The 27,071-nt window shown below is 34.0% G+C and overlaps 4 protein-coding genes across 4 annotated transcripts; 3 read left to right on the top strand and 1 right to left on the bottom strand.

Moving 5' to 3' along the window:
- The first annotated feature begins 1,481 nt into the window (after nt 1-1,481).
- LOC116141131 (ankyrin repeat-containing protein BDA1-like) lies at nt 1,482-2,048 on the top strand. The gene has a single exon (XM_031426664.1). It carries the CDS (start codon nt 1,482-1,484, stop codon nt 2,046-2,048), a length of 567 nt encoding a protein of 188 aa, XP_031282524.1.
- An 11,695-nt stretch (nt 2,049-13,743) lies between these two features.
- LOC116141161 (F-box protein SKIP2-like) lies at nt 13,744-15,820 on the top strand. Its single transcript, XM_031426690.1, has one exon. It carries the CDS (start codon nt 13,983-13,985, stop codon nt 15,558-15,560), a length of 1,578 nt encoding a protein of 525 aa, XP_031282550.1. The 5' UTR covers nt 13,744-13,982; the 3' UTR covers nt 15,561-15,820.
- Nucleotides 15,821-18,206: 2,386 nt separating this feature from the next.
- On the top strand, nt 18,207-24,345 carry LOC116141135 (small RNA degrading nuclease 3-like). The gene is made up of 12 exons (XM_031426667.1): nt 18,207-18,327; nt 18,861-19,043; nt 19,163-19,252; nt 19,858-19,926; nt 20,668-20,808; nt 21,036-21,152; nt 21,232-21,301; nt 21,451-21,545; nt 21,820-21,954; nt 22,033-22,140; nt 23,100-23,204; nt 23,497-24,345. The coding sequence occupies exons 1-12, from the start codon at nt 18,295-18,297 to the stop codon at nt 23,908-23,910; spliced, it is 1,560 nt and encodes a 519-aa protein (XP_031282527.1). The 5' UTR covers nt 18,207-18,294; the 3' UTR covers nt 23,911-24,345.
- A 197-nt stretch (nt 24,346-24,542) lies between these two features.
- On the bottom strand, nt 24,543-27,065 carry LOC116141160 (phosphatidylinositol 3,4,5-trisphosphate 3-phosphatase and protein-tyrosine-phosphatase PTEN2A-like). Its single transcript, XM_031426689.1, has 8 exons — nt 26,915-27,065; nt 26,710-26,796; nt 26,556-26,620; nt 26,403-26,479; nt 25,923-25,969; nt 25,684-25,814; nt 25,318-25,387; nt 24,543-25,223 (listed from the first exon to the last, which is right to left on the bottom strand). Exons 1-8 carry the CDS (start codon nt 26,960-26,962, stop codon nt 24,717-24,719), a joined length of 1,032 nt encoding a protein of 343 aa, XP_031282549.1. The 5' UTR covers nt 26,963-27,065; the 3' UTR covers nt 24,543-24,716.
- Between the last annotated feature and the right edge of the window lie 6 nt (nt 27,066-27,071).

Genomic DNA, 27,071 nt, shown 5'->3' on the forward strand with positions numbered 1-27,071 from the left:
AAAACACCCCCAACCTACCCATTGAATAATCACAGCCGGCCACCACCACCCAAGGGTGGTCGGAGTCGCCGTATCGACGCATGACCGACTGGATCTTGCCGGTCGTGCGTCGATATGGCCTTTGCTGGCCAGATCCACGGTGGATCTAGCCGACAAAGGTCAGATCTACGGCTAGATCTGGCCATTGACGACCAGATCTTGTCACATTTGCTCGTCAACGACGGCCAAATCTTGCCACATTTGCTCGTCAACGATGGCCAAAGATACGGCCGTCGTTGATGGTTAACGACGACCATATTTTGGCCGTCGCTGAGATTTTTTGCCTTAGTTTGGCCTTTTCTAGCCAGATCCACCGTGGATCCGGTCAGAAAAGGCTAGATCAGCCCACCATCGGCCAGATTCAGCCGGTAGTATATCATTATATTAGATTCCGGCCAACTTTCGGCAGTGGTGGCTGGAATCTGGTATAATGTGGGTGTAGGGGTGTTTTTGTAATTTTGAAAAAAATATTTAGCGGTATTAATTAAATTAACAAATTTAAGGGGTTTAAAAAAAGTTGAATAATATTGGATAATATTGTAAATTTTTACAATTTTACTGCTTAACTTTTTTGGAAATGCTAATAATAGTATTCCAAAAAACGAAATAAACGGAGCCTTAAACTCTTAGGTCGAATTTGAGACCTTACTTTGATAATGTGTTAAATTGCTACTTAATCTAAGACCCTAACATTGATATTCCAAGTGTACGTGCAGCTTTCTCTCCATGTATTAGACCCTGAGATAGTAGGGGATCTGTAGGAGATTGGACTATTGTATTTCACCTTGGAGAAAATTGGGCCTCCAGGTTTATCATATTGGCTTGTTCTGTGGGCCAGCTCGAGCCCGATAGGTATCCCTCTGGAGGGCTTCACCTGTGGTACAAGAATATAAGGAAAACATTTCTCCATAAAGCTTCGACGACCAAGGTTAACCTAGATGGAGATCTTTATTAGTTTAGAAGTTATCTTCGTAAAATATCACTTTAAATACGTGCTTTGTATTTTCTTTAATTAAAAAGATCATGATTTTTTATTTTAGGATAAATATTTGTATTTTATATATAATATTTGATTTTTTTCTTATATTAATAGGAGACTGATTATTAGTAACAAAAAACAGAAAAAGCAATTAGGGTTACAGGAAGCCTTTACTCTTTACGTTAAAACTTAAAAGCCTTTATTCTTTACTTATTAAAACCTTCCTACCTGATAGCAGTGGGACCATTTCCAATTCTTTTCTTCTTCACATATTATTTCTTTATTCTTTCTTTTTGAAGTAGTTGTTTTTTATTCTTAATATGACCTGGTGCACTCTTCACATATCATTTCTTTACTCATTCTCTTCCTTTGGTCATTCTTTATATAGTAATTTCTTACTTCCAAATACAATTTTACGATCCAAGTAAAAGTTCTAAACCACCTGTCAGATATGAGTCTCGCAATGACTGAGAAGTTGAATAGATCTGCTAGAGAGGGAAGCGTTGACGCTCTTTACTCAATACTTGCTGAACACGACGATGATTCCATTGCAGATACTCCATTGCATATAGCTGCAAGCGTGGGAAACACCCATTACGCCATGGAAATAGCTACCTTAAAACCTCCACTAGCCCGGCAACTAAACCGTCAGGGGCTCAGCCCCATGCACGTAGCTTTGCAAAATCGGCACAAGCAAGTGGTGAGAGCGCTTCTAGCAATCGACAGGGAGCTCGTCCGAGTGAAAGGAAAGGGGAGGATTACTCCTTTGCATTACGTAGCTGAAATGGAGGATTTGGATCTTTTAGCTGAATTTTTGTCTGCTTGCCCTTCTTCAATAGAGGATTTAACTGTTCAATGTGAAACTGCTGTGCATGTTGCTGTGAAGAACAAAAGGCTTGCTGTTGTAGAAGTCTTGATCGGATGGCTTATAAGGGTTAACAAGAAAGAGGTCTTGCAATGGAAGGACGAAGATGGCAACACTGTTCTGCATATTGCAACATCTACAAAGCAACCAAAGGTAATGTTGTAACTCTAGTAACTCCAAACTAAATTACAAAAGTAAATATTTAATTAAAGAATATCGTGGCTGCATGTTCTTTCATTAATATACGTATATTATGGTAATTATATGTGTATGGTACTCTCTCTTACCAGTATCTGCATTTTAACTACATTTATTAATGATAGTAAAACTTTAACGCTTAGGAGTATTCAAGGAATGTTATATAACTTGAAATGTTATATTAATGGGAAGATCATATATTATCTTGAAGATTATTGGAAATGTTATATAAAATGTGTTTAGTTAGATTGGAGTAAATTAGTTGATATAAATTACTATAATAGCTATTTTTTTAATATTATTATAATTATTATTATTTGAATTATTTTGTTAACCCCTTACGTTTAAGATTTTGCTAAAGCACCTTAGCTATAATAAAAGTTTAAATTAAAACAAAAACACCCTCATCCACCCAAGTCATTGTTAATCGCCGACTACCACTATCGGCTATGGCCTGAATGGTGCACGGCCAACCAGATCTGGTCAGCCATGAGCCAATTTGGCTCTTTCCGACCATATTGAATTCCAAAAATGACTAGATGGTTATGGATCTGGTCAATCATGTGCCGTTTCGATGACGTTGACTAGTGATGGTGGCCAGATTCGACCATCTATCTTGGGTAATTAGTTTCAAGTTCAAGGGTAATAATATCCTAAAAATCTTACAAATTGTTTTCAGAATAAGGGTATTACTGTTCAAAAATTTAATTATTTAGGTATAAAATTGTAACAAAATTAAGATTACCAAGTAATCATATAATACCTAACAAAATGGTGGTATTTAGATTATCATCAATATAACCAATAATAGTTACTATTTGTTTTTTGGGATTACAAAAATCTTTTATTACTTGACAATCAAATATAATAATGTAAGTAATATAAGATGACATTATTAGATTAATGTCGAATACCCCTCAACTTTATAGCATCATGAATTCTTGAAATTCGTCTTTTAGTTATCCTTAATAAAGATTTAGATTTTAAAGGTTTGAATACATTCGACCATAAACTATTTTTAATATGTTTAAAAGTGAGTGCATAATTGAATGATCAAACGTATATAAAATTTTAAAAATTTGATGCATGTATTTCCCCTTTTCCTTTTCAACCAAATAGTATGAGTGATTGGGTTTTAATAAATAATGTTTGGTAGAACTAAACACCTAACCTCTTTATAAAACTATAGGTGCGTTTGGTTTATTATTTTGGATATGATTTTGGAGATAGTATTAGATAGTTGAATAGAGTGATTATTACAAGGATTTATAAATTTATAAAAAAAAAAAACCTCCTAGGATGAGAAAAATATAATAATATTTCCTAAATAATTAAACAAACAAATATTTTAGGAATAAGATTGGAAATAAGGATTGAAATAATAAACCAAATGCACCGTATTAAATCATCCATAATACTTCATGAAAAAGGTTAAAATGTAATTAAAAAAAATAGGGTAATATTTTGAGAATATTGTACCAAACGCGATTTGAAAAATAGGATCCAGAATAGGGATAAAAATATTAAACCAAACGCATACAATATATTTCTCGATCATACAAAAGAGTAACAAATCATGTATGTTTTAATAGAAGAAGAAATTATTGCTACAATTAGACAAAAAGATAAAAAAAATAATCTTGAGGATAATAGTACGGAAATACAACAAGTTTTGTGTCATGAAGCTTTAAATATGCTTAAGAAATTAAAAATATTTTGGTTTTAATAAGAAAGTGTCCATGCTAGCAAGTTATTACATACTCGCGAGGCAAAAGATGTGGTAACAAATCTAAAGTATAAATCGTTGCCTCAAACAACTTGAGATAAATATTTTATTTCATCTTAAACGTAATATATAGATAATTATTATTATATGGAGGCAACTTTTCTTAAAATAAGAATAAAAAAATTATAACTTATTATAAGTCAAGTTTATTCTTATTTATAACTATCCCAAATTAGGACTAAAATTTGTTAGGATTATATAAAGTTTATTCTTATAAAATATCATTTACTGTAATTATAAATTTTGGAGCTTTTATTATTAGATATTTAAAATAAACAAAATTTATATTATAAAGGAATTACAATTTCATAAGGTTACAATACCTGTATAATAACAAATAAGGTCATCGATAGGATTCTGACAGTGGACACGTGGACCTATTACAAGAATAAGTTTGGACATGGTCAACGCAATGACATGTTCACAGTTTGAAAGCATGGCATATTCTTTATGGGTAGAATAATTTTATTTATTTTTTTATTTGTGTAATGTTTCTTTCACCCCACGGCCCACGTCAATAAATTACATTCTTCATTTTTTTCTCATACACGTGTCAAATCTCAAATTTCAAATGAAATATTGGAGATTGAAGATAAAAGGCAAAGCAAGACCATAGATAAAAGAAGAGGCAATGAGGGGGCGTTTGGTGTTTGGTTGGAGGGTATGTGAGATTATTGAGGTTAAGTTATCTTATATTACTTGATTATTATATTTAGTTGTCAAGTAATATAAGATACCGATTAGAGCTGGGCTTCGGTATCTTATATCACTTGACAACTAAATATGATAATCAAGTAATATAAGATAACTTAACCTCAATAATCTCACATACCCTTGGGCCCAAAAGCCCAGCTTTAAAACTCGGTCCTTGAGAAGACCGGTCCTAGGAGGCCTGGTCCTAAAATGGGACCAGGCCTAAGGAGGAGAGCCCGGGCCCTCCACTTGGCCCTCCTCCAAGGTCCCAGGCCTGGGCCCAAAAAATTTTGTATTTTTTCAATGTAGTCCCCTGCCAAATTACATAAAACTCCATGTTAATTTTAAAATAAATATAAATTACAAGGGCTAAAATGAAATTTTATAAAATTTATTAAAAAAAAATCTTCTAGGTCTAAAAAATTTATAAATTTTACCCCTAAAAAATACTAAAAACCTCCTATAAAATTTCGTTTTGTCCCCAAAATATAAAAAATTTGAGGGGGAAAATGAAATTATCCAAGGCCCATGGGATCGGTCCCGACCAGGCCTAGGGTCTGGTTCGGGTCCTGGTTTTTCTCATGGGCCTAGGACCGGTCCCAGGCCCATGAGTGACTGGTCCTATTTGGGACCAGTCCCAAACGGGCACAAGCCTAGGCACGCAAGGGACCGGTCCCTTGCCCACCTCTAATACCGATAATCTTTAAATGTCAATAGTGGTTACTGTTGGTAATATTTGAGGTAATTTGATTACCTCAATTTTCTTAGGTATTATAAGATTACCAGAGTTATCTTTTTTTGTTACAATTTTATCTCTTATTAATAAAAATTTTGGACAATAATACCCTTATTTTAAAATAAATTTACATTAATATCTTATTTCAATTTTATCCTTGTTTAATTAAATTTTTTGACAATAATGTCCTTATATTTAAAACAATTTACAGACCATCACTGCCACCCAACCACCACCGCCGACAGCAGGCCAACTACCACGGGCCGCCGCCAGAAAGTCATCGGAGTCCTTAAAAAAGAACGAGATTCAGTGGGAGGCTTTGGGAGGCTTCGATATGGTCGTTTTCGGCCATATCAGGTCAGATATGACTGAGATCTAACCGTTAACGGCCAAATCTCGCCCATATTTGACCGTTAACAACCAAATCTCGTCCATATCTAGCTGTTAACGACCAGATTTGGCCATTTTCAGCCATCAATATGGCTAGAAATGACCATATCGGAGCCTCTTGGTTACGGTGAGCTACTCACGGGGACTTTCGGAGACTTCCGGCGGTGGTTTGCGATGGCGACAGGAGGTGAGGTGATTTCGTCATAAATTAAAGTTTTATATAAGACGGGTGTTTTAACTAAATCTGAAATATTGGAGGTTAAAAAAATTAATAATAAAAATATTATTATATTAATATTTAAAAAGAGGACAATTTAGTAATTTACATAACATACTCACAAATTTATTCTCTATAACCAAACATATTAATATAACATATCTATCAACTAACCAAACATATTTTTTTAAAAATTCCTAATAATGTTCGAGTAATCTATTTTTGTAATCTAATATTCCTAAACCAAAATGACTTCTGGCTTAGTAAAGGAAGAGAGAGAGAGAGAAATGGTGAGTGAAGAAGGGGTACGAAACTTTGAATTCTTTGGCAGTCTGTAAGTGTGCTGGTGAAATGTGAAATGACAGCACATTAGGTGGTTTCTTAGGGAGCCAAAAAGAAACACAACAATGGCTGTGCTTTGTAGTGACCATTCGCCATCCTTAAATTTTTTGGTCTTTTTATCCTTCTTCTCACTTAATCTTTTCCATAATTTGTTGATGCTCATCTCAACAGTATAGTTGCTTACCATATACAAATATAGCTAACACTATCACTCATAATTACCATGTTAAAATCATCAGGTATTAGCGTATAATAAATCACGGATTAGAGAGGATGAAGAGATATCGTGTAATTCACGAGAGATGATATGGAAATGGTAAACAAGAAGATAGTACAATAAGGACAACTCATAAGACAGAGAGAGAGAGAGAAGGAGAGAGGCGGTTTTTTAATCGAAATGGTTATGTATGTGTACAAATAAAGAACAGACGAAACCAATATCTCTCTCTCTCTCTTTCCCTTCATCATTGTTTCTATCTTGTCAGCCATTGCCACTGTACACTTCTTCCTTTTGATATTTCATGTCCTAGTACCCGCCCTTTTCTTCTTCTTCTTCTTCTTTTATTTTTATTTTTGTATTTGCTGGTATTTACATTACTCGTTAACTGTTGAATTTATTTATACGCTACCTGCCGTCTATAACTCTCTTCACCTAAGTTAGTAAATGCTCCTTTTAAAAAGAAAAAATTTCTTAATTTTAACGGTGGATCCTGTTTTACAGAGTATAAATGAAATGATAAGCATATTAAATGGGTGCAATACGGATATGACGTCCATCTGTTCACAGTCCTGCAATGGTTGGTGAGTTTTCAAATAAGAGCTTCAAAAATTAGTTTCAGCGGTACAATTTTCAGCTGGGCCTGGACCTTATCTTGATGATGACCAAAGTCTGTTTGGTTCAGTAAAATTTTAACCACACATACAAAAATAACCCTGTCAGCTAGCAAAGATTCAAAAGCACTGTTTACAATTTACCATCTATAAACACAAATATATGTATGTATAATCCAATTCCAACGATAGGCTGAGCTCGGATAATAGATATAATGCGGAATTAAATGGTTAAGCAAGATGAAGTTATGTTGTAGTGAGCGTAGGGGAGCAGAAAGGTGCAGTGGAAACCAGGCTGTAGTTTTACAGGTTCTCCTCAATTTGGTGCGTTCATCCCCATCGCCAAAACACAATAAATGTGTCTAGCTTTTTTCCCAGGTCCCAATGTAATGGCTCCAGATTTATATATACCCACCCACAATGAAACGGCTAATGTCATTTCTTTTGAGCCATTTATACATACATACTTTTAATTCAAATAAAATATAATGATGTTATCTCCATAACCATAACAACCTACAAATAATTGAATTTGAATCAAAATTTCTCTCCCTTGACCAGCTATCATTGTCATCATAACTTATATCAACATCATTGACCTCATCACCATTCTTTTTTTTCACTAATTTCATAATAATTTTCACATATATTTAGCTTCAAATAGTTTTTGATGCTTCCTGCATACGTGCTCAGTTAAAGGAATTAATTGAAATGCACAGTAATTCATATATTCTGTTATAATATTATCTTTATTTTAATTAATGGAATAAGTAAGGTTGTGATTGGAGTAGTCACAGGTGAGATTTAAATTGGAATAAAAAGTAAGAAAATGAATAGTTTGATGGTTAAATATATATGTTATATAATTGGCGTGTTTGGGCGTTCAGGGCAGACAGCAGTGGCATCAATTAATTGATGGAATAGGGCATTTGGCAATTGGTTAATTGCTGTAAATGATAAGGACATGCTTACACTTACGAAATTTTCATTTTTCTATCTTTTGGGTAAGTTACAGGTACAACTGATGGGTAAATTATCATCTTCCATTCCCTTATAATGCTAACCAATATTACCCTAAACTACCTATTTTCAGTTTTTTACAACACCCATCTCTTTCTATAACATCTAATATGCAAAACCACATCTAGGTGACCGAGTGGTCAACTAGGGTTCTTGGGTGTAGTACCCAAGAGTTTTTGAGTTTGATTCATCTCAACCTCTAATAAGAATGACCACTGGAACGTTCTAAGGTTTTGAATGATTACATAAACTAACCCGAACACCCAAAAAAAAAAAAAAACATAATCTGCAACTTCCGATCAATCATACATGCAAATACAAGGAAATCTCTACTTACTAATATGTACCGTATAAAAATACTAAGTCAAATCTTTTAACTTGATTTAAGACAAACACAGTGCAAAGTTTGACATTATTAATGAATTAATCAAGTCTTAACTTAACATTTACTCATAAAGATATATACCAAGTAAAGTGCAAAAAAAGGCTTGAAAAATGAAGTTTTCAGATGGAAAGAAAGAACAATACAGCATAAATTTTATTCAGTGTCCAAAGATATGAAAAGGAAAAAAAATAAAAAAATAAAGTTAGGTTGGGTTGCATGAAAAATGAAATATTATTCTCTTGTGTGTTTAATTATTATATAATCATATCTTTTTTAGAATAAAGATATGGCCATTATAGATACACTTTCCGTCGTTTCCGATAACTTTATCACTCTTGCAGTCTGGATACTCTGAAGAAACTCTCAATACCTCTCTCTTTCCACTCTTAATTTGTACCTTTACACAGAGAAATCAGAATTACACTTGATCCATTTTTGTATACATATTTGTTTTTTGCCTCTGTTGCCAGCCACGATAGAGATCAAATTTATATATATATATCTTCAGTCTAAAGAGATTTTCTGTAAGGGTTACCCAAGAGGATTACAATTTCAGCCTGTACTCTCTTTCACATTCATTTCATAGCTCGACCTGCGAGGTAGAAAGATATGTTTCAAACAAAAGGTCTCTTGTGTACGCTTACTGTGCTAGTTTATATATACGTATCTTTTTCTTCCTCTGCATTTCTCTGCTCTCCATTCTCACAACAAAAACACCAGAAACAAGTTTTTAACTTCTGTCGCAGCATTTTCGTTAAAAGTCATTTTCCCCTCATCGAAATTTTCTCTCTGCATTCATAGTTTACAGTCTACACTGCCTATACAAACCTACCATCCTGTCACTTTTATGTTTTTCTTCACCTTTTCCAGTTTCATACTTAATGATCACCCAAAAAAAACAATATATAAATATGCAGAGGTTGAGGGAAGGAACAAAGCAAGCTCAAGATGGCGTATTTTCCGAACCAAACTATTATTTTTCAAGAATGAGATGGATTTTTATATGAATAAGCTCAAAACGTCAAGTTGGGCAACCAGCAACGTAATTAAAGCGTCCACCAAACTTGGGCTCATTGGCACCCAAGGCCCGGCCCATACCGCAGTTGCAAAAAATGAAGGTAAAGCAGGAATATCATACAGAGGCATCCATACGAAAGTTGTAGAAGTTGATGTTACAAAATAACAAAGGGGGGGAAATGGCAATTATTTTGGTAGCACTCATGGACATGGTTGGTGCTGTCATTTTAGCAACTGGGTGGATAACTCTTTAATGGATGTTTTTATAGAGGAATGAACAACACAAACAGCTTTGCCCTCCACTTCACCAACAACATTCATTTCATGCCATTAGAACTTGTAATAATAATGATTCCACCCACGACTTTGAATTTGACTCAACCGCCAGCTATTCTATTCATTAATCTATCTAGTATATAAGGCTTCACCAAATGTTTTTAACATTATGAGAGTTGGAAGTGGGGTATACTCTCCATTAATGCTTTCTAAATGTTATCATCATGTTTGAGTCAGTTCCCAAATTAGCATTGATGTATTGCCCAACCTCAATCTTCCATAGTTTCGAGGAACGTGCCTGGGGTGATGTCCACGTTAATGGTTGTTTATCGTTTCTCCATTGAGTATGTTATATTATATAACGGCAAATATCCATGAGACCAAACCAATCATAGATGAAAACATTTTACAAGGTTAGGATTTAAATAAAATTCCAACTATTCAAGGTGTATATACATACGGGAGTTACCTACACAGATTTATGGTTTAGGCCTTAGAATAGTGAGTTTGTACAGTGTTAATGAATTGATTTGGCCAAAAATCGTTCTTGTGTCTAACAAGATACTAATAACGAAATAAAATGACACAGTTTAAGGCCTTAGCCAATCTCTGATTAAGCCTCACGCTTAAAATCACATTGTGAACTACCACTCTAAGAGTTGACTATCTATAAGTTAAGTGAATTAGGTTCCAACCCTAACCTACAATAGTCCATAAATAAGAAAATCATATTCTATTTCATCTCTGCTGAGATTTCGAATCTTCCTCAAACTATTAAACTTAATCTGATAAGGTAAGAAATCATATTTCTCTGATAGAGATTATCTCCCAAAATACTACTCAGTTCTTATAGATTCCAACCCTTTAGGATTCATTTAAAACAGAGGTATGCACTCTCTCATTATAAATGCCAATCACATAATAAACTAGGACTACTCAAAATCACCTCTCTTTGCTCCTAAATTCTAGCTCCCAAGAATTCTACACCTTCGCCGTGGCCTAGGCCTCCGACAAGACTCCTGATAATTTTTCTTTCCTTAATTCTCATTAAATATTCTCTTTCAACCTTGTGGACTTAAGCGTCAGAGTGCCTACGGAAAACACCACCCTGGTGTTTTTCGTAAGCTTCACGCTTGTCTTTTCATGTATGCAAGTCTAGTTGACTGTCAGTGGTCTCAACTTCACAGGATCAGACCCTATTTCCATAACCGTTGATTTTTTGTATCTACATGGATAGCAAGAGTTAGTTGAGACGCCGCAAGCTGACCGGGACACCTTGGTTATCACCCAAAAAAAAAAAGTTAAATATATTAAATATAATTAATGTTTAATGATGGGCACGAAACAAAGTTGGACCTTGGTGAATCTTATCCAATCCCACCTTCTGGAGACTGGATTAAACTAAGAGTGTCCAACCTCGATTGAAAATGGGTCAGGCCTACCCCGCCCAACAGTCAGCGCAGCCCAGGATATACTCGACACAATAACACATATCCAACCAAATCTAATAATTCAACTAAATTATCATGTTAAGTCAATTAACATATTTAATTATAAGTCTACTATTCATTACAAATTTGTGACATGATTTCATCCCACTTATTTCTCATATTTATTACATCACATTAATTCAATGACCTGTATCACATATTTATATTACAAAGTTTAATCCATTAATTATCGGACAAATATTCAAAATGTAGTATTATCATACTTTATTATTTAAAATGAATGGTCATCCGTGTTATAATTTATCATGAAGAATTACTGAACCGATTTAGACTATTGTTGTGTCATTTGATTAAATTACATAGAAATTTCCATTACTTTACCTTGGCGTAAATAAAACTTATTATGTTCATAGTCCATATACATTTCATTATGATTATAATTTAAGAGGTTTATATTATAATTTATACGAGTTTGGGAGGTTTAACTTTTATGCAAATTGGAATAAATTTCTAGGTCGGAGCATTGGACGGTCGTAGAAATTTCTTCTTTTCATCCTCACAATTTGACAATTTGTTTTAACTTGTTTGACTACTATTTTAGTTCTATCAGTCCCAAATCTTTTCTCTTTTCTCTTTTTCTTTTTATTTTATTTTTCAATTTTATACAAATTTGGGTTGTGCATTAGGGATTAGGGCTTTTACTTAGACCCACTTAATAAAATAAAAAGATTTGAAAAATAAAATGCATAACTTGATTTATTTAATAACTCCAAGTACATACTATATAAATTTAGTATATTAATTGTTTAAATCAACTCAATGCATGCTAACTTTGTTGGAAATTAGATAATATTTTACATTCTTAGGGAAATTATATTAGACTTTTTAATAAAACTAGACCATTCCATTTGTTCTTTATATGTATAATATAAGCTTATATTTATTGCTAACTAAAAACACTATGCTATTATATTCCGACTTTTATTTTTTAGTTTCAGTTATGTATTTAATTTATATATATGAAAAACTTTCATATGGTCATAAACAATTATGGTCTCAACTTATACCAATTATAGATAAAAATAAATTTCACATTGTAATAAGTTATAATTTTTCTAGGTTCCGTCTTAAGAAACTTGCCTCAACATAGTAATAATTATATGTATGTTGCAAAAAAATATGTTATGTTACATTAAAGGTTCAAGATGAAATAAATTATTTATTTAAAGTTGTTTGAGATAATGATTTATGATTTAGAGTTGTTACCATATCTTTTATTTTGCGGGTATATAATAATCGCCAACATAGACATCTTCTTGTTAAAGACTTAAAGCCAAAAATTGTTTAGTTTCTTAAACATGTTTAGAGTTTTTTTTTTGCACGAAACTTTTGGTATTTCTATTCTATCATCCTCATGATTATCTCCTTCCTCTTCTTGTCTAATTTCAACAATGATTTATTTTCCAATTAGAGCATACACAACTCGTTACTCATTTGGATGATTAAGGAAGACATTAATATCCATTCGAGTAGTATAGTGAAGTTATCGAATCTGATCATTCAATTCTGTAATGACTCTTTGATATCAATTTACATACTATCTTAATGTTATTAAAACAATGAATTGAAATCATAATACTACTAAAACATAAACTATAAAATAAGAAATCAAGTAATATTTCAACATCATGAAAAGTAAAAAGAACTCGAGTAAAATAGTGAATTAAAATCTTAATACTATTAAAACATGAATTATAAAATAATAAATTAAAACAATAATTTTTATAACCACACCTTTATTAAGTTATAACTTTCTCATAGTATCATATTTAGTTGGTATCAACATTATTACTGTCGAGAGATTTTACTATATAAATATAACTTACTACATATGACTATAATAATTGGGTGATTAAATCCAAAACTTTATCATGTCTCAAATAACCAAGACAATAAATAATTAAAAAATAATCATACCAAATTTATATACATTCTTCGTATTGATAAACTCTACAAAATAATATCAAAAATTTATTCTTATATTTTTAATTTTTGTATTTACTTAAAACAAAATGAATTGTTTTGATTTCTATATTTCATCGTTGTTAATATTAACTACAACATAACATATAACAATAAACAAAAAATAATTAACTAAATGAAACATAAATATGAAATAATAAAAAATTGTATAATTTGAAAAACTATTAAATTAGCAAATAAAGGGAAAGTTAGCCTTTTAGCCTAATTTAATTGCCAAAAGATTGTCTTTGTCTATTTATTTCCATTTGAATCTCAAAAATTAGACGCCGGAATTTAAGACCATCTAGGAATTCACGAAATTCTACAGTGCCACGTATCGCTAGTTGTACACACCACATAAGCTCCCACTTTAAGTGCAATTGTAGGACACGGCTGTGAGCATGTGATGTTGAAGCGAACCCTTCAATCAGGTAATCCGTGTATTAAAAAAAAAAAAAAAAAAAAAAAAAAAAAAGAGGGGGTTTTGTGGCGATTACAACGATGACACGCACCCCATTTGACGGGCCAAAAATTCATGAACTAACAACAAACACATAAACAGAAGTAGCCACCTTCTTGCCTAATTCCTTCTTATAACGCTCTCTTTCTCCCCACCCCACCCCAAAAGAAAAAAGAAATAGTATCATCGAATTACTTAAAACAAAGAGGAGCAAAAGAAAAACAAATAACAACTACACAAAACTCCTTTTCTCTGTGCGTGTATTTCACACACCGATGGGCCAATCATCTTCCACCGCTTTAGACCCGACCGATCGGGTTTTTCTTAGTCCGCCGCGTTTTTCTAACGAGATTGTTGAGTTTGCTGAGGATATCGTGCTTACTCGGGATTATACCGGTGATTTGCCTGACGATTGTTTGGCTTATATTTTTCAATTTCTCGGGGCTGGGGATCGGAAACAATGTTCCCTTGTGTGCAAGAGGTGGCTGCGCGTGGACGGTGTCAGTCGTTATCGGCTTTCTCTCAATGCGCATAGCGAGATATTGTCTTCTCTGCAGTCGATTTTCACGCGCTTTGATTCCGTGACGAAACTGGCTCTGCGGTGCGATCGGAAGTCCATCAGCATTAACGACGACGCTTTCGTTTTGATCTCTATCCGTTGTCAAAATCTCACGCGCCTCAAGCTTCGTGGTTGCCGCGAGATCACGGACCACGGTATTACTACATTTGCTCAGAACTGCAAAACTCTGAAGAAACTTTCTTGTGGCTCATGCACTTTCGGAGCCAAAGGTATCAACTCGGTTCTTGATCACTGCACGCTTCTGGAGGAGCTCTCCATCAAGCGGCTTAGAGGAATTCGTGATGGAATCCAGCTGATCGGTCCAGGCGCCTCCGCGGCTTCATCTTTGAAGTCAATTTGCTTGAAGGAGCTGGTCAACGGTCAGTGTTTTGAACCTTTAGTAATCGGAGCTAAAAATCTCAAAACTTTGAAAATTATTCGTTGTTTAGGTGATTGGGACAATGTATTAGATATTATTGGAGATTCAAAAAACACTTCTTTGAACGAAATTCATCTTGAAAGGCTTCAAGTAACTGATCGTGGATTAACTGCGATATCAAACTGTTCAAGTATTGAAAATTTACATATTGTCAAAGCTCCCGAGTGTACGAATAAAGGGCTTGTTTCTGTAGCTCAGAAATGCAGTTTGTTAAGGAAGCTTCACATTGATGGGTGGAGGAGTAATAAGATTGGTGATGAGGCTTTAATTGCTGTGGCCAAACACTGTCCTAATTTACAAGAACTTGTTTTAATTGGTGTTAATGCAACCCACTTAAGCTTGACAGCCATTGCCTGTAATTGTTCAAAATTGGAGAGGTTAGCACTTTGTGGGAGTGGAGCGATTGGTGATGCAGAGATTGCATGTATTTCCGCAAAATGTGTGGCGTTGAAGAAGCTTTGCATTAAAGGGTGTGCTATATCAGATCTTGGGATCGAAGCACTTGCTTGGGGGTGCCCTAATCTAGTTAAAATTAAGGTCAAGAAATGTAGAGGAGTGAGTAGTGATGTGGCGGAGTGGTTGAGAGTACGTAGAGGATCTTTAATTGTTAATTTGGATGCTGAAGAGATTGATGGCTTGGATGCTAGTGGTAGTGATGGTGGACTGCAAGAAGGTGGTTTGGAGGTTCCAATGATGGGAGGGCAAGTAAATGTTCCCGATGCCTCATCAAATATTGTTGGTAGATTGTCATATTTAAAGGTAAAGATGGGACTTGTTGCCGGTAGGAATTTGGTGGCTGGAAAATTTAGAAGATGGACTAATGGTGAAAGCAGCGGTTCTAATGACAACTTATGAATGATCTGTGAAAGATTTGGAAAAATCAATCTTGCATTAGAGACATTATTCTTGTACTTTGATAGGTTGAAATGCTTTTGTGTTTGAAGCCTCTTTTGGCTTCTGTGCTTCATTATTATTTTTTTGAAAACTTGTAATTCGTTAAATGCAAAGATGGCAGAAATTGATTGTGAAAGATTTTTCTTATTGCTGCTTGACATTATGTTCCGAAAACCAGCTATGAAGATTTACTCCTCCAATTTGTTGTTTTGATATTCTCTCTTTCTTCCCCTGCATCTTTTATCTTATTCAATTGTGGGTTTAGCAAGACACATTTAAAATTATGATGTGTAGACTTTTGTTTCGAGAATGATTTGTGGCCTATTGCATTAGCAATGTGTGGTCTGTGCAACTAATGCAATTATGCAAAGCTACAACCTGTTGTCCGCGTATGTAAGACTTTGGATTATGTAATATTGCTAAAATCTCTTGTAAGTGTATAAAAGGTCTGGGCATCGATTCTCATTTACGCTAGAGTTGTGTGTTATGGTTTAAGCTTATTTTGAAGTGAAAACAAGTATCTCGACTCCACGTCCGAATAAAAGTTGTAACAAATATAAAACATGTTATGTTTCTAATGGCTTCATGCATTTTATTAAAAGATTTTGGATGTTAGAGTGCTCAAATGTTGTTATTCTTTTTTTGTTGGTAGTTTGGAGGATGAGAAATATTACTAATTGTTTTTCCAATCGGCTTTGTTCGGCATTATTTGCTTCTCCTTTTGGATTGATGGTTAGTCGAGTAACAAAGATGTGTTTTCAAGTAGTATCATTATGGTTTGGATTAGTCTCTTTGGCAGGCATCCTTAATTCTTTCATTTCATTCTATATCCAATGAAAAGTCTTCTAGTTTCATCCACAGTGATGTCGTGCACCCGCAGGTGTATATCATCAATTTGGAGTTGTTTTTCATGTAATTTTAAGAATTGTAGTTTTGTCACCGGGGAAGCAGCGTAGTCTTGCTGTATTGAAGTCGTATCTTTTTCAACACTTTGAAAATTTATCTCAATGAAGGATAGGAAAGCTATGGCGCACAGATATTTATTGGAGACTGATATTTTGGGTTGGGACTTGCGACTTTTATTGCATTGAGTGAGTCAATACTGGAAGATGGAAGTTCTCATTTTTTGTGTAGACTAAGAAACTCAAAGTTCACGAGGATCAAAACTCCACAGTCGACACTGAAAGTTGATCGTCACTGGACCAAATGGATGTGGAATCCTATGCGGAAGTCAGCAGTTTTTACCAGCTCCCTTAGCGGTGACTCTCAGAAAAAAATTGTGTGGTTTAAAATGAGCCCGTTCTGCACCCTTTTACTTTTCAGAATTCACGTTTGTTTGAATTTGATGCTTGGACAAAGGAAACTTAGAACCAATCACAGCAATTCTATATGTTGCTCCTAATTGTTAATGATGTAATGAAACCCTGTCGCTTTAATTTTGTTATTCTGATGTTGCCTTAAGTCGGCCATTTGTTTTCTTGTCAGTTTCAGTTGTTTGCAAAGAGGATCCGCGGATGTTGCCTTGTTTGATCTGGGCATAGGATCCGTTTCTGGGATATATCTTTCAAATCACCTCAGCCAATCGCTTAGGGCATCTACAAAAGACTAATGTTACAGTTATCGATGGATGTGTACTAAATGACGTGACTAAATCTTGATCGTTTATTTTTATTAGTTAATATTAATTAACGGTCAGGATTTTATTACGTTATCCGGTGCACAAATTTAGTGTAAATTTTTCGATAACTCTATCATTTTTCCTACCAAAATTGTAAGTGAACAGTATTACGCCATACGATTCAAATACTGTTTAAATATTTAAACTTTAAATAATATAAAACTATATTTTTTTATTTTTGTTATTTATATTTATGTTAATTTAATTATTATTTATAATAATTATATAATTTAAAAAGTGATAAAAAAATTAAAAACGAAACTTTATTCAATACAAATATTAAACTATAATAACTAAAAATAAAAATACTAAAATTAAAAGAAAATATAATATAAACTAAAATAATGAGTGAAATAGATTAATTATTGATTATTATATAAAAAAAAAAAAAGAATGTTCTAAGAAATATTCTTGGTGCAATAAATTGAAAGTGCAATACACTAAAAATCACGCTAATTTAATGTGAAACTTACACCAATTTAATGTTTGTGGTTAGAGATGATCTTATTTTGCTTATTTTTTAGAATATTTGAAATCTGGAAAGGTAAAGGTAGAGAAACCTAAAAGAATTAAGAAAAAAGATTTATCTTATGAAGTTAGGATTAACGTATCATGTGATTAAATCATTGATTTTGGGAAATGGTAACACAATTAACAATATATATCTTATAATTAAATAAATATTGCAATAGATGTCTTTACACTATATAAATAAATGACACATAAATAACAGCATAAATTAGATCAAACTTTATACGAGAAAATAAAAACAGTTTTCATATAATTAATAAAGTTACTAAAATTTAATTCCTTTAAGAAAACAAAATTCCCGACTGTCTTTTTCTTTTTTAATTACCCAAAAGAAAAAAAAAATCCCGACTTTTATACCATATTAATGTTAAATACCAAAATTGCCCCGCTGAGTATTACAGAGTTGTAAACCCTAAACCCTTAAACATCTTCTTCCCGGTTTTTTCACTAGCAAGTAGCCGCAAATCTGTAACCCGAATACCCAAAATGGACCAGAAACTCGAAATTTTAGAGAAAAAGGTAAGCGCCTATCTTGCGGCTATAATTTTAGGAATTTTTGCCTTGATTTTGTTTATGATTAACAATAGTTTTTTTGCAATATATGATTTTATACTTCTAATTTTAACGTTCGGACTGTTACTTTAGTGGCTTGTTAGTTTTAATTATAAAAACGTTTACTTTGTATTTGGTGGCATGGAATTTTAGCTTTTAAACTGGAGTTTCAAGATGCAGAGTCCCTTATTTTTTCTGAGAATGACAAACTATTGTTCCATCAAATTTCAATCACACTCGAATTGACTGCATAAAAACGCAGCATTTACTAAAATTTAATCCTTGTGTCCGTGTTTGAACTTCTGTCACTATGTCATATTGATAATGATTCAGCTATAGTCAATTGATCAGTCAGGGGCACGCTGCTGTTGTTTTTTTTTTGTTGCTTTTAAGCTGTTATTCCAATGAGGTGCAACCATATGTTTTGACTACAAGCTTTGGGTGTTTCATTGTTTGTTTATTTATTGGGTACCTCATATTAACATTTAAGATGTTTCTAGGTTCTTGTTGGAATTGTTAAGATGGTCCAAAAGCAAGGAATGCAGGGTACTGCTGGTGGTTGGAAGGACTTTTTGAATAGTTATGACAAAAAGTTCGGCTCTAGTTTAAGTGATCCGGCTAAGAGGTCCAATGACGTTTTGGTATCTTTTCTAAAGACATTTACAAAGGAGGATGATTTAAAGGTAAAAAATAATCTAAAATTTTCTTTTTAGTGTTGATTCTTTTAAAATGACTTTCAATTACTCCTTGATAAAGCATCCTGTCAAGATGTTGAGCATATATGATTCCTTGTCATTCTCAGTTTATTGCAAAAGTACTGCAACGTCATCAGAATCGTTATATATTGGAGCTATATGAAAAGAAATCTCCTGATGATGAATCCCCTGAGCAGGTATGGTCTACTTCATTTTCATTTATTGATGGGTTGGTCCTACAATTGCAATAAAGCGATGTGTTGCAGTTCATATTCTCATTGACTGCTTTTTCTTATCCATTATTGGTATGATATAAGTTAAATCGTGGCTTGATTGCTTGTGTTTCAATCCTCCTGTGCCTTGTTTTGATAGGCATGTTGGCAAAGCTATTTGGCCTTTGTTCCATTTTGTTCCTAAAATAATAAAAATGAAATGTGTTTTCTGTAGAGTTTCTGTTTTAATATGTACTAAATGCCTGTAGCTTTATGTTCCAAACTTACATGTTTGCTGTAAGTGTAGTTTAGTGATATTGAAAACCTCGGTTGTTACTTTCTGCCTTTGTTTTAGGCTTTCATGTTTTCTTATAGCTAGTTCCCTATGTCACATTCATATGACTATATAACTTGAAAACTACTGCCAACTTCATAACGGTACATGCCTTTCTTATTAGTCATTGTAGTGTTATTACTCAATTCTTTTGTTGTGTTCTTATTGATTCTAATGCATGTATGCTAAACTTTACACTTTAATTTTTAGAAGATTCTGTTGTAATATCTGTTAATTTGTCATGGTGGCAGTGCAGAGGCTGGTCCGTTTAACTCTTCAACACCCTCAGTATGCATTGGATTATATGTTCCCATCGTGCAATGAGGTTTGGCTTCTCAATCTTTGCCCATGTTAATTACAATTGATCATTATATTGTTAACTTTATTTGGATTGCTTACATTGCTTTAAATGGGGTAGGAAATCCATGTTGGCATGTTGATACAGGGAAATTTTAATATATGTACCGATTGGAACACAACAGATTTAATTAATACTGTTAAAACATCAACACAAACACCATTTATTTACTAAACATGTAACACATCGCAATCTGTGTAACTCATTACTAAATTTTTTGTTGACACGTTTAATTGATAGGAAAATTATATGATTAATTTATTTACTCGTGTTCATAATGGTTTGATAATAACTAAACATGTAATGGAACACTAAAGTGAATTTTTCTTAATCATATATGTCAATTTTTTTGTAAATAATTCGTAGACTACATGTATTTGTAATTGCTGTTTAAATTTTAGCTTAAGATGGGCACAGTTAATTAATCGTGTTGATTTTGGTCAATTTTTGTTTAGACATTATTTCTCAATTGGTAAATAAATGTACTTCCGACATCTTTATAAATCTAGCTATTACTATAGATAAATGGTGCTGTTTAAATAGCTCAAGGAGCAAAGATGAGTTATATGGCTGTTCTCATATGTGCTTCTGAATATGAATTACTAGCTAAACATCTAGGCTTTCTGTTACTCGTGCTTTTTCAATTGGCTTTGATAACTTACGTTCAATGTGGCTAACTTAACTTTTAACTTCTGGTTTGCGTACCAGGAGTGGGTCGTTACCAAACTTGGTGACAAATCCAAAGCGATGACATCTAACACAATGTATGCTGTTGATTGTGAGATGGTTCTCTGTGAAGATGGCAGTGAGGCTTTGGTGCGGGTGTGTGTTGTTGATCGCAATTTAGAGGTATTATATGGCTTTCAACTCTTGCAATAGCATATGCTCCAATAACCCAGAAAGGAAAAGAAATTTATTTCTTCAACCTTGTTGTTTTGTTAGTTATGGACCAATAAGAGTTCTTAATAGTTCAGCCTTTAAGTTTGGGCTGTTATTGATTGATGAATTTCATATACGTAACATCAGATGTTCCCTTCGCACCCATGTATGATGAGATTTTGGGGTTGCTTTTTCAGGTGAAGTTGGATGAACTTGTGAACCCTAATAAAGCAGTTGCTGATTATAGATCTGAGATTACTGGAGTTACTGCTGAAGATCTGGTTGGTGTTACCTGTTCATTGGCAGAAATACAGGTAAAATGCTGTGTTTTTTTCTGGTTTTTAGGGTCATTCTCTGCATTTTTTGTTTGACATTATGTACTGCATTTTTCAGAAAAGAATGAAGAAGCTACTATCACATGGGATCATTTTAGTGGGCCACAGTTTGAATAATGACCTACATGGTAAGTTAAGCACCATTGCTTATATTTGAGCTTCTTTTGTGTAACATTGAAACAATTGTAGATTTCAGATGGGACCATGATGCAATGTAGTTACACCTCCTTATTTCTTTGCTATTGCATTATCCTTTTTTATTTTATTTTTTATACAGCGCTAAAAGTAGATCATCCAAGAGTCATTGATACCTCCTTAATCTTCAAATACGCGGATGGAAATAGAAGACCTTCTTTGAATAATCTGTGCAAGGCAAGTTCATTGATTCTATGTGCACTGGCATGTATAAATATAGTGAGGGAGGACCCTAGAACTTTCCCTTTTGTTTAGAACCTGTTATATAAAGAATTTACTCTGAGCTGTCCAGATTATCACAGCAAAGACTTGTGAAGAATCCCTTCCATTTTCTTGTTTTTTGAGCTCATTTGAGGCTTTTCTGTGGTCAAATTTATGTTTAGTGCAGTGATGAAAGGCAAGCAGCTACTGGCGGTTTTATATGTGCATCTAAAATTTCTCTTTTTGACAGTCTGTGCTGGGCTATGAAATTCGGAAAAATGGTGCTCCACATGATTGTTTAGATGATGCATGTGCTGCAATGAAACTAGTTCTTGCTGTAATAGAGCGTGGAGTTGATAATGCTATGACCATTGTTCAAGAAGATGTAAGTTTCGTCTGGTGGATCCTGCTCAATTTTAATTCTGATTTCATATTATCATATTTTGTATTTTTAAAACTGCAGGTGGCAGAAATAGACAAGGCAAAGCTACTTCTCCACAGGATACCAGTCAATGTGCCTTGTGAAGAATTACACAGAGTGATTCCTGGGGACTTCACAATCGAAGTCAAGGTTGAGTATTGTATTTTATAATCTTGCTAATCAATTTGAGTCAGTGCACCATCATCACTTACAGCAATTAAGGAATGGACAGTCTTCATGCTAGTCATCCAGAGCTTAAAAATGCACTTCAGAGGAAAAAATTAGATGTGCCACTTTTGTACATTGTATGCCTGATAATTCTTGACTTGCTAAAATTTTCTTTCTTATTAATAGTCCTTTATTCACTCAGTTTTATATGCATTCAATGGTCCTTGTTATTCAAGCAACCCCATTCCATCATATAGATATAGGGGGAGATACAGATGAGTTAATGAAATATTTTATATTCAATCAATTTTGGTCTGAGTGGATATAAGCATATCAGTTTTTAAGTATAATAATGCTACAAATACAAAGTTGGGCCCAACTTTGTATCTCAACCCATGTGACAATTGATTTGTCAACATCTCTTTAATTATAGGATGATGAGATAAGTGAACTAATTTACCAACTGAATTGTCACATGAGTTGGGATACAAAGTTTGGATCCCAACTTTGTATGTGTAGCATTACTCTTCTTAGTATTAAAATGTGATAGCATTTATCTTCAACAAGCAATAAGAGGTGGTTTTTATTTTCTTGATTTATTTTAATTTCAGTCAGATGGCTCAAATCATGATGTCTTTTCATTCATGCGCTTGAAGGGGAAATAATTTTTTTCTTGAACAACCCAGAATTAAGAACTTCAGTAACAATTAAATGTCAGTCATAATCTTTTGGTGTTGTTCTTGCGTGAGAGTAAATTGACCCAATCCTAGCAGCTGATTGAGATTTACTTGTGTTGGGTCAGTTTGAAAACTACCAACAGGGATTTTAAATTTTTAGATTTGTTCATACTATGAATTGGCCTGCTTCTTCATGCATTAGTTTACTGACTATGAATTTGTATCCATGTTAAGTTTCTAATGTGGTGACTAACTTTCTGTCAGACATCAAAAAGAGGTCAAGGAGACAAGTATTCTGCTGTTGCTATTTTTAGCAGCCCACAAGAGGCATGTCAAGCATTTGAGAATGTGGAAGGCAGCCAAGAAAAGGTATGTCAAATTTGAAGTATTTCCTGTAGAAATGCTCTGTATTTTGTAGTTGGTTCACTTTTTCGGGAATTTCTTGTATGAAGAAATCTGTGTATTCTTGTCCAACAACATAAAGAGTTCACTGGTGAGGGATAAAATAATATTCTATTTATCCACTCCAGTAGCATTTTCACCTCGTTTTGTGAACTTAGATGCCTGTTGTTTGTGTTTGTATGTAAGGGTGAGAAAGCTAGGCCTATTCTCGCTAGTTATTTGGCTGTGCTAAATTAAATCTTGTCCCTGTTTCTGTTAGGATTCGTCTGGGAGGGGGCAGAAACTTGTCAAATTCCAAACCAGCAAAGGTGTGACTGCCAGCCTATATGTTCGTAAAATGGCACGTGATGTTCCTCTTGGCCAGTTTTTGGTTAAGAGAGCTCTCGAAGGAGAGGAGAACTCAGGTGTATCAAAAAAACAGAAGATTGAGCAGACAAACAAAGAGATAGTAGCGGCATCAAATGAGTGCAAGTGTAAAGAGCACTTGAAGGAGATTGAAAGATTGAGGAAAATGGTAGACTCAAATCAGTGTGATGATCACTTGAAAGAGATAGAAAGTTTGAAGCAAGAACTGAGAGAAAAGGATTTTCAAATTTCAACGCAGGATAAGATGATATCTATCCTTAAAAAGAAAGTAGAAATGAAAAATGACAAAAAGAATAAAAGAAGGTGAATATGCTGCCGTAGAATTTTAAGCTATGTCAGTCTAGGCCAGATGCCACCGCTAATTTGCTGCATATTACGTGTGATAAGAAATTTTGGGTCGAATTTGGAACTTTGAGGAGCAGCCGGTGAATGTGATGTGGCCAATAGAAAGATAAATTTATGATATTTCTCATTGCTTTGAGTGATTGTCATTAGTTTTTAACTAGCAAAGGGAAAAACATTCCATGGTATTGTAATTCAGATGTAGAAGAAATGAGGGAATATTATGGGGTGCAGAAAATGTGGAGCTACATTGGTTTGAGTTGAGTTTTCATGGTTTGGATTGATTATTCTTCTGCCAAGCAGTTTTGGACTTGTTCTGGTTCATATGCTTATTTACAATTTCATTGTTTTATTTCTTAACTCTCTCCGTTAATGGTGTTTCAGTACTCGTTTCAGTATAGTAACAAAAGTGGTTCTTGTGTGAGCAACTGCGAACATAAAAGAAAATGGATCCATCAAAAGTATTTTGTGACCTATTTCTAATTGAAGTTAATTGGTTGGTCACCACATCGATATTGGCTGCCGTGAACCCTGTTCCTTCATTTATTGGCAAAACAAAACTTATGAAAATACATGAGCTTGAATTTCAGTGGCCATAACACCTTTCAAGTTTCAACACTTCGGAGAAGAGAGCCATGTGGAAACTGTGCTTTGTTGTATGAACAACATTAAAAATGAAAATGATAAATTTAATGAACAAATTCCTCAACAATCAAATCATTTTGTTCACGAGGAGCTTATGTACAAGTGTTTTTCATACAATTATAGACTTCACTCACTTTCATAATCTTCATTATCCCCAAAGCTGAAAACTGAAGCATCAGCAGCAATTGCCCTGATATCACTTGCCCCTGCGGAAGCTATATATGGAATCTGGCCAGGTGCAGGTTGTTTAATCCCATCAATATTTGGTTCTTTACTTGGTTTCTTACTTTTCTGAGACAATTGTCCAGTCCCCTCTGACACACTCCCTGCCTGGCTCTTAGATCCTACTCCATGGGCTGCAGATTCCCCTCCAGAACCAACACCAGCTTTTCGGTTCTTTGAAGCTCCAGTCTCTTCTCCATCACTGTCTGAGAATACATTATCATTGTCTTCATTTCCAGTCACTTCACGTTGATTGGAATTAGTTGCAACCCCGCCAGTTGGACCCGAAACATAATTTGAGCTACCATCAGATCTCTTGCTGGAAGAATCAGGTTTGGATCTTGTAGGTAAAGTACCATCATAGTCTATCATCACGACCTCAACTTGGAATCCAGGAGAAGGCAAGTTTCTCTGGAAACAGCAGCCAAAGAATCCAAATAATGGAAAAGGTATAAGAACTACACCATTTAGTATTTTAAGTCTTAGACAAAATATTGTCATTTACCTTGTCAAAACCATCAAGTTCAGAAGCATCCAATATTTTCCTGTTCTCAGTCATTGTCGTATTTAACCAACTACAAGCAAATGAAAAAGAAGGGGAAACTTTCCTTGAGAAATAGTACACATGCAAATTAAAGAGAGAGAAAAAAAATACATGCTATAACACTGATAAGCAGAATGCGGATTACTAGTAAAAAAATACAATTGCTTGTACATAAAACAAATTCAAGCTAAAATGAAGGATCGGTATACTGATCCATAAAAAGAATAAAGAATTGTCTTATGTTCTTTCAGTATAACTTCTAATAAGTTTTCATTCATAAGTTAATTAATTAAACAGCAATGCAAAAAAAGGAGAAAATTTACAAACCAGTAGAAGTCTCCCTGTCGATCATGAAACTGAATTTTAAAATCCCCTACCAATTCTGTCAGACCAGGCTCCCCTGGCAAAGCAAAGACCAAAATCCCTTTCTTTGGTGCTTTAATCCAGAAATCTTCTGGCTGCAAAAACAAAGTCATTAGGCAAAAATCACATATCAAAATTATGCACTGGCAACAAAAACTTAACTGGCAATGTAAACTGTAAACAGCTAATTTGAAAAAATTTACCATTAAATCCTTAGTTTTCGGATGCGTTCTTGTCGAGAACAGAATTCCTGTAGACAAAGGAAAGTGTCGATGTAAATATAGTTCCATATCACATTATGAAATACAACATGAAACAATGAAAGACATAATGCAATAGTCTTCATGCATGTATTAAAGCACACTCTAATTTCCTGTCTAAACTTCAGCTAATCAAAGAATGAGAGATTTTTTTACTGAGGGAAACTCAGGTCAACAATTTGCAAATTTAGCTATTTTTATTGGTATGATCAGAATTTCCAAATAAACTTTTGCTCTCCCAACAAGCATTTGGTGCTAGATCCAAAATACAGTAGAGGAACAAGTGTAATTTTGTTAAGCTAAATACAAAATAAAACAGGGAGCTCTATCACAGTACTCTGACCCCAAAAGGGGTAGGTGACAGTTCATAATATCACAATATTGTCAAAATAATTATCATGCTGAGCAGGAGAAATAGCATACCACTATGATTAGAGATTGTAATAGAGGGTCTAATCCAATAAGGGCATTGGTGAAGCCGAAATCCTCTAAGCATGCACCTGTCATACAATCATAATTTCAGTAACTTCTTGATGGTCAAGATGAAGTATTTTGAGAGCCAGATCAGTGGTGTACCTACGCCCAGGCTGAATTTCTCCATTAAAATATGTTAAGATCCGTTCAAAGTATTTGACATACCTCTAAGGAAAGCAAAAAAGAAAAAGAAATTTCAAAATAATGTAAAACGAGTAACGTTGAAGGTAAAATAATTTTATTAATAGTAACTGACAATCTGACTTGGGAGAACTAGAGCTTTCCCATCTGTGCATCTTTTCTGGTTGTAATAATCAATGGCCTCCTCAGCTGTTGGGAAGAACTGCACACAAGGCGCAAAGATAGTAATAATCCAATCATGAAAACAGCTTAAAAAACCAAAAGAAGTAGAATTCACCTCAAAAATCATTGAGCTTAAAGGATTGATGACAAAACCTCACCTTAAGGAATAAAAGAAGGCTACAAATCATTAATCCTGTTCTCGCCATACCAGCTTTACAGTGAACAACGACCACATTTAAAATGTCTTCTTTCAACCACGAGTAGGCACTTTGACAAAATGATGATATAAGCTGAATAGGGGGACAGTTATGGTCA

The sequence above is a fragment of the Pistacia vera genome, unplaced genomic scaffold (assembly GCF_008641045.1).
Source record: "Pistacia vera cultivar Batoury unplaced genomic scaffold, PisVer_v2 Contig393, whole genome shotgun sequence".
In the NCBI taxonomy this organism is placed as follows: domain Eukaryota; kingdom Viridiplantae; phylum Streptophyta; class Magnoliopsida; order Sapindales; family Anacardiaceae; genus Pistacia; species Pistacia vera.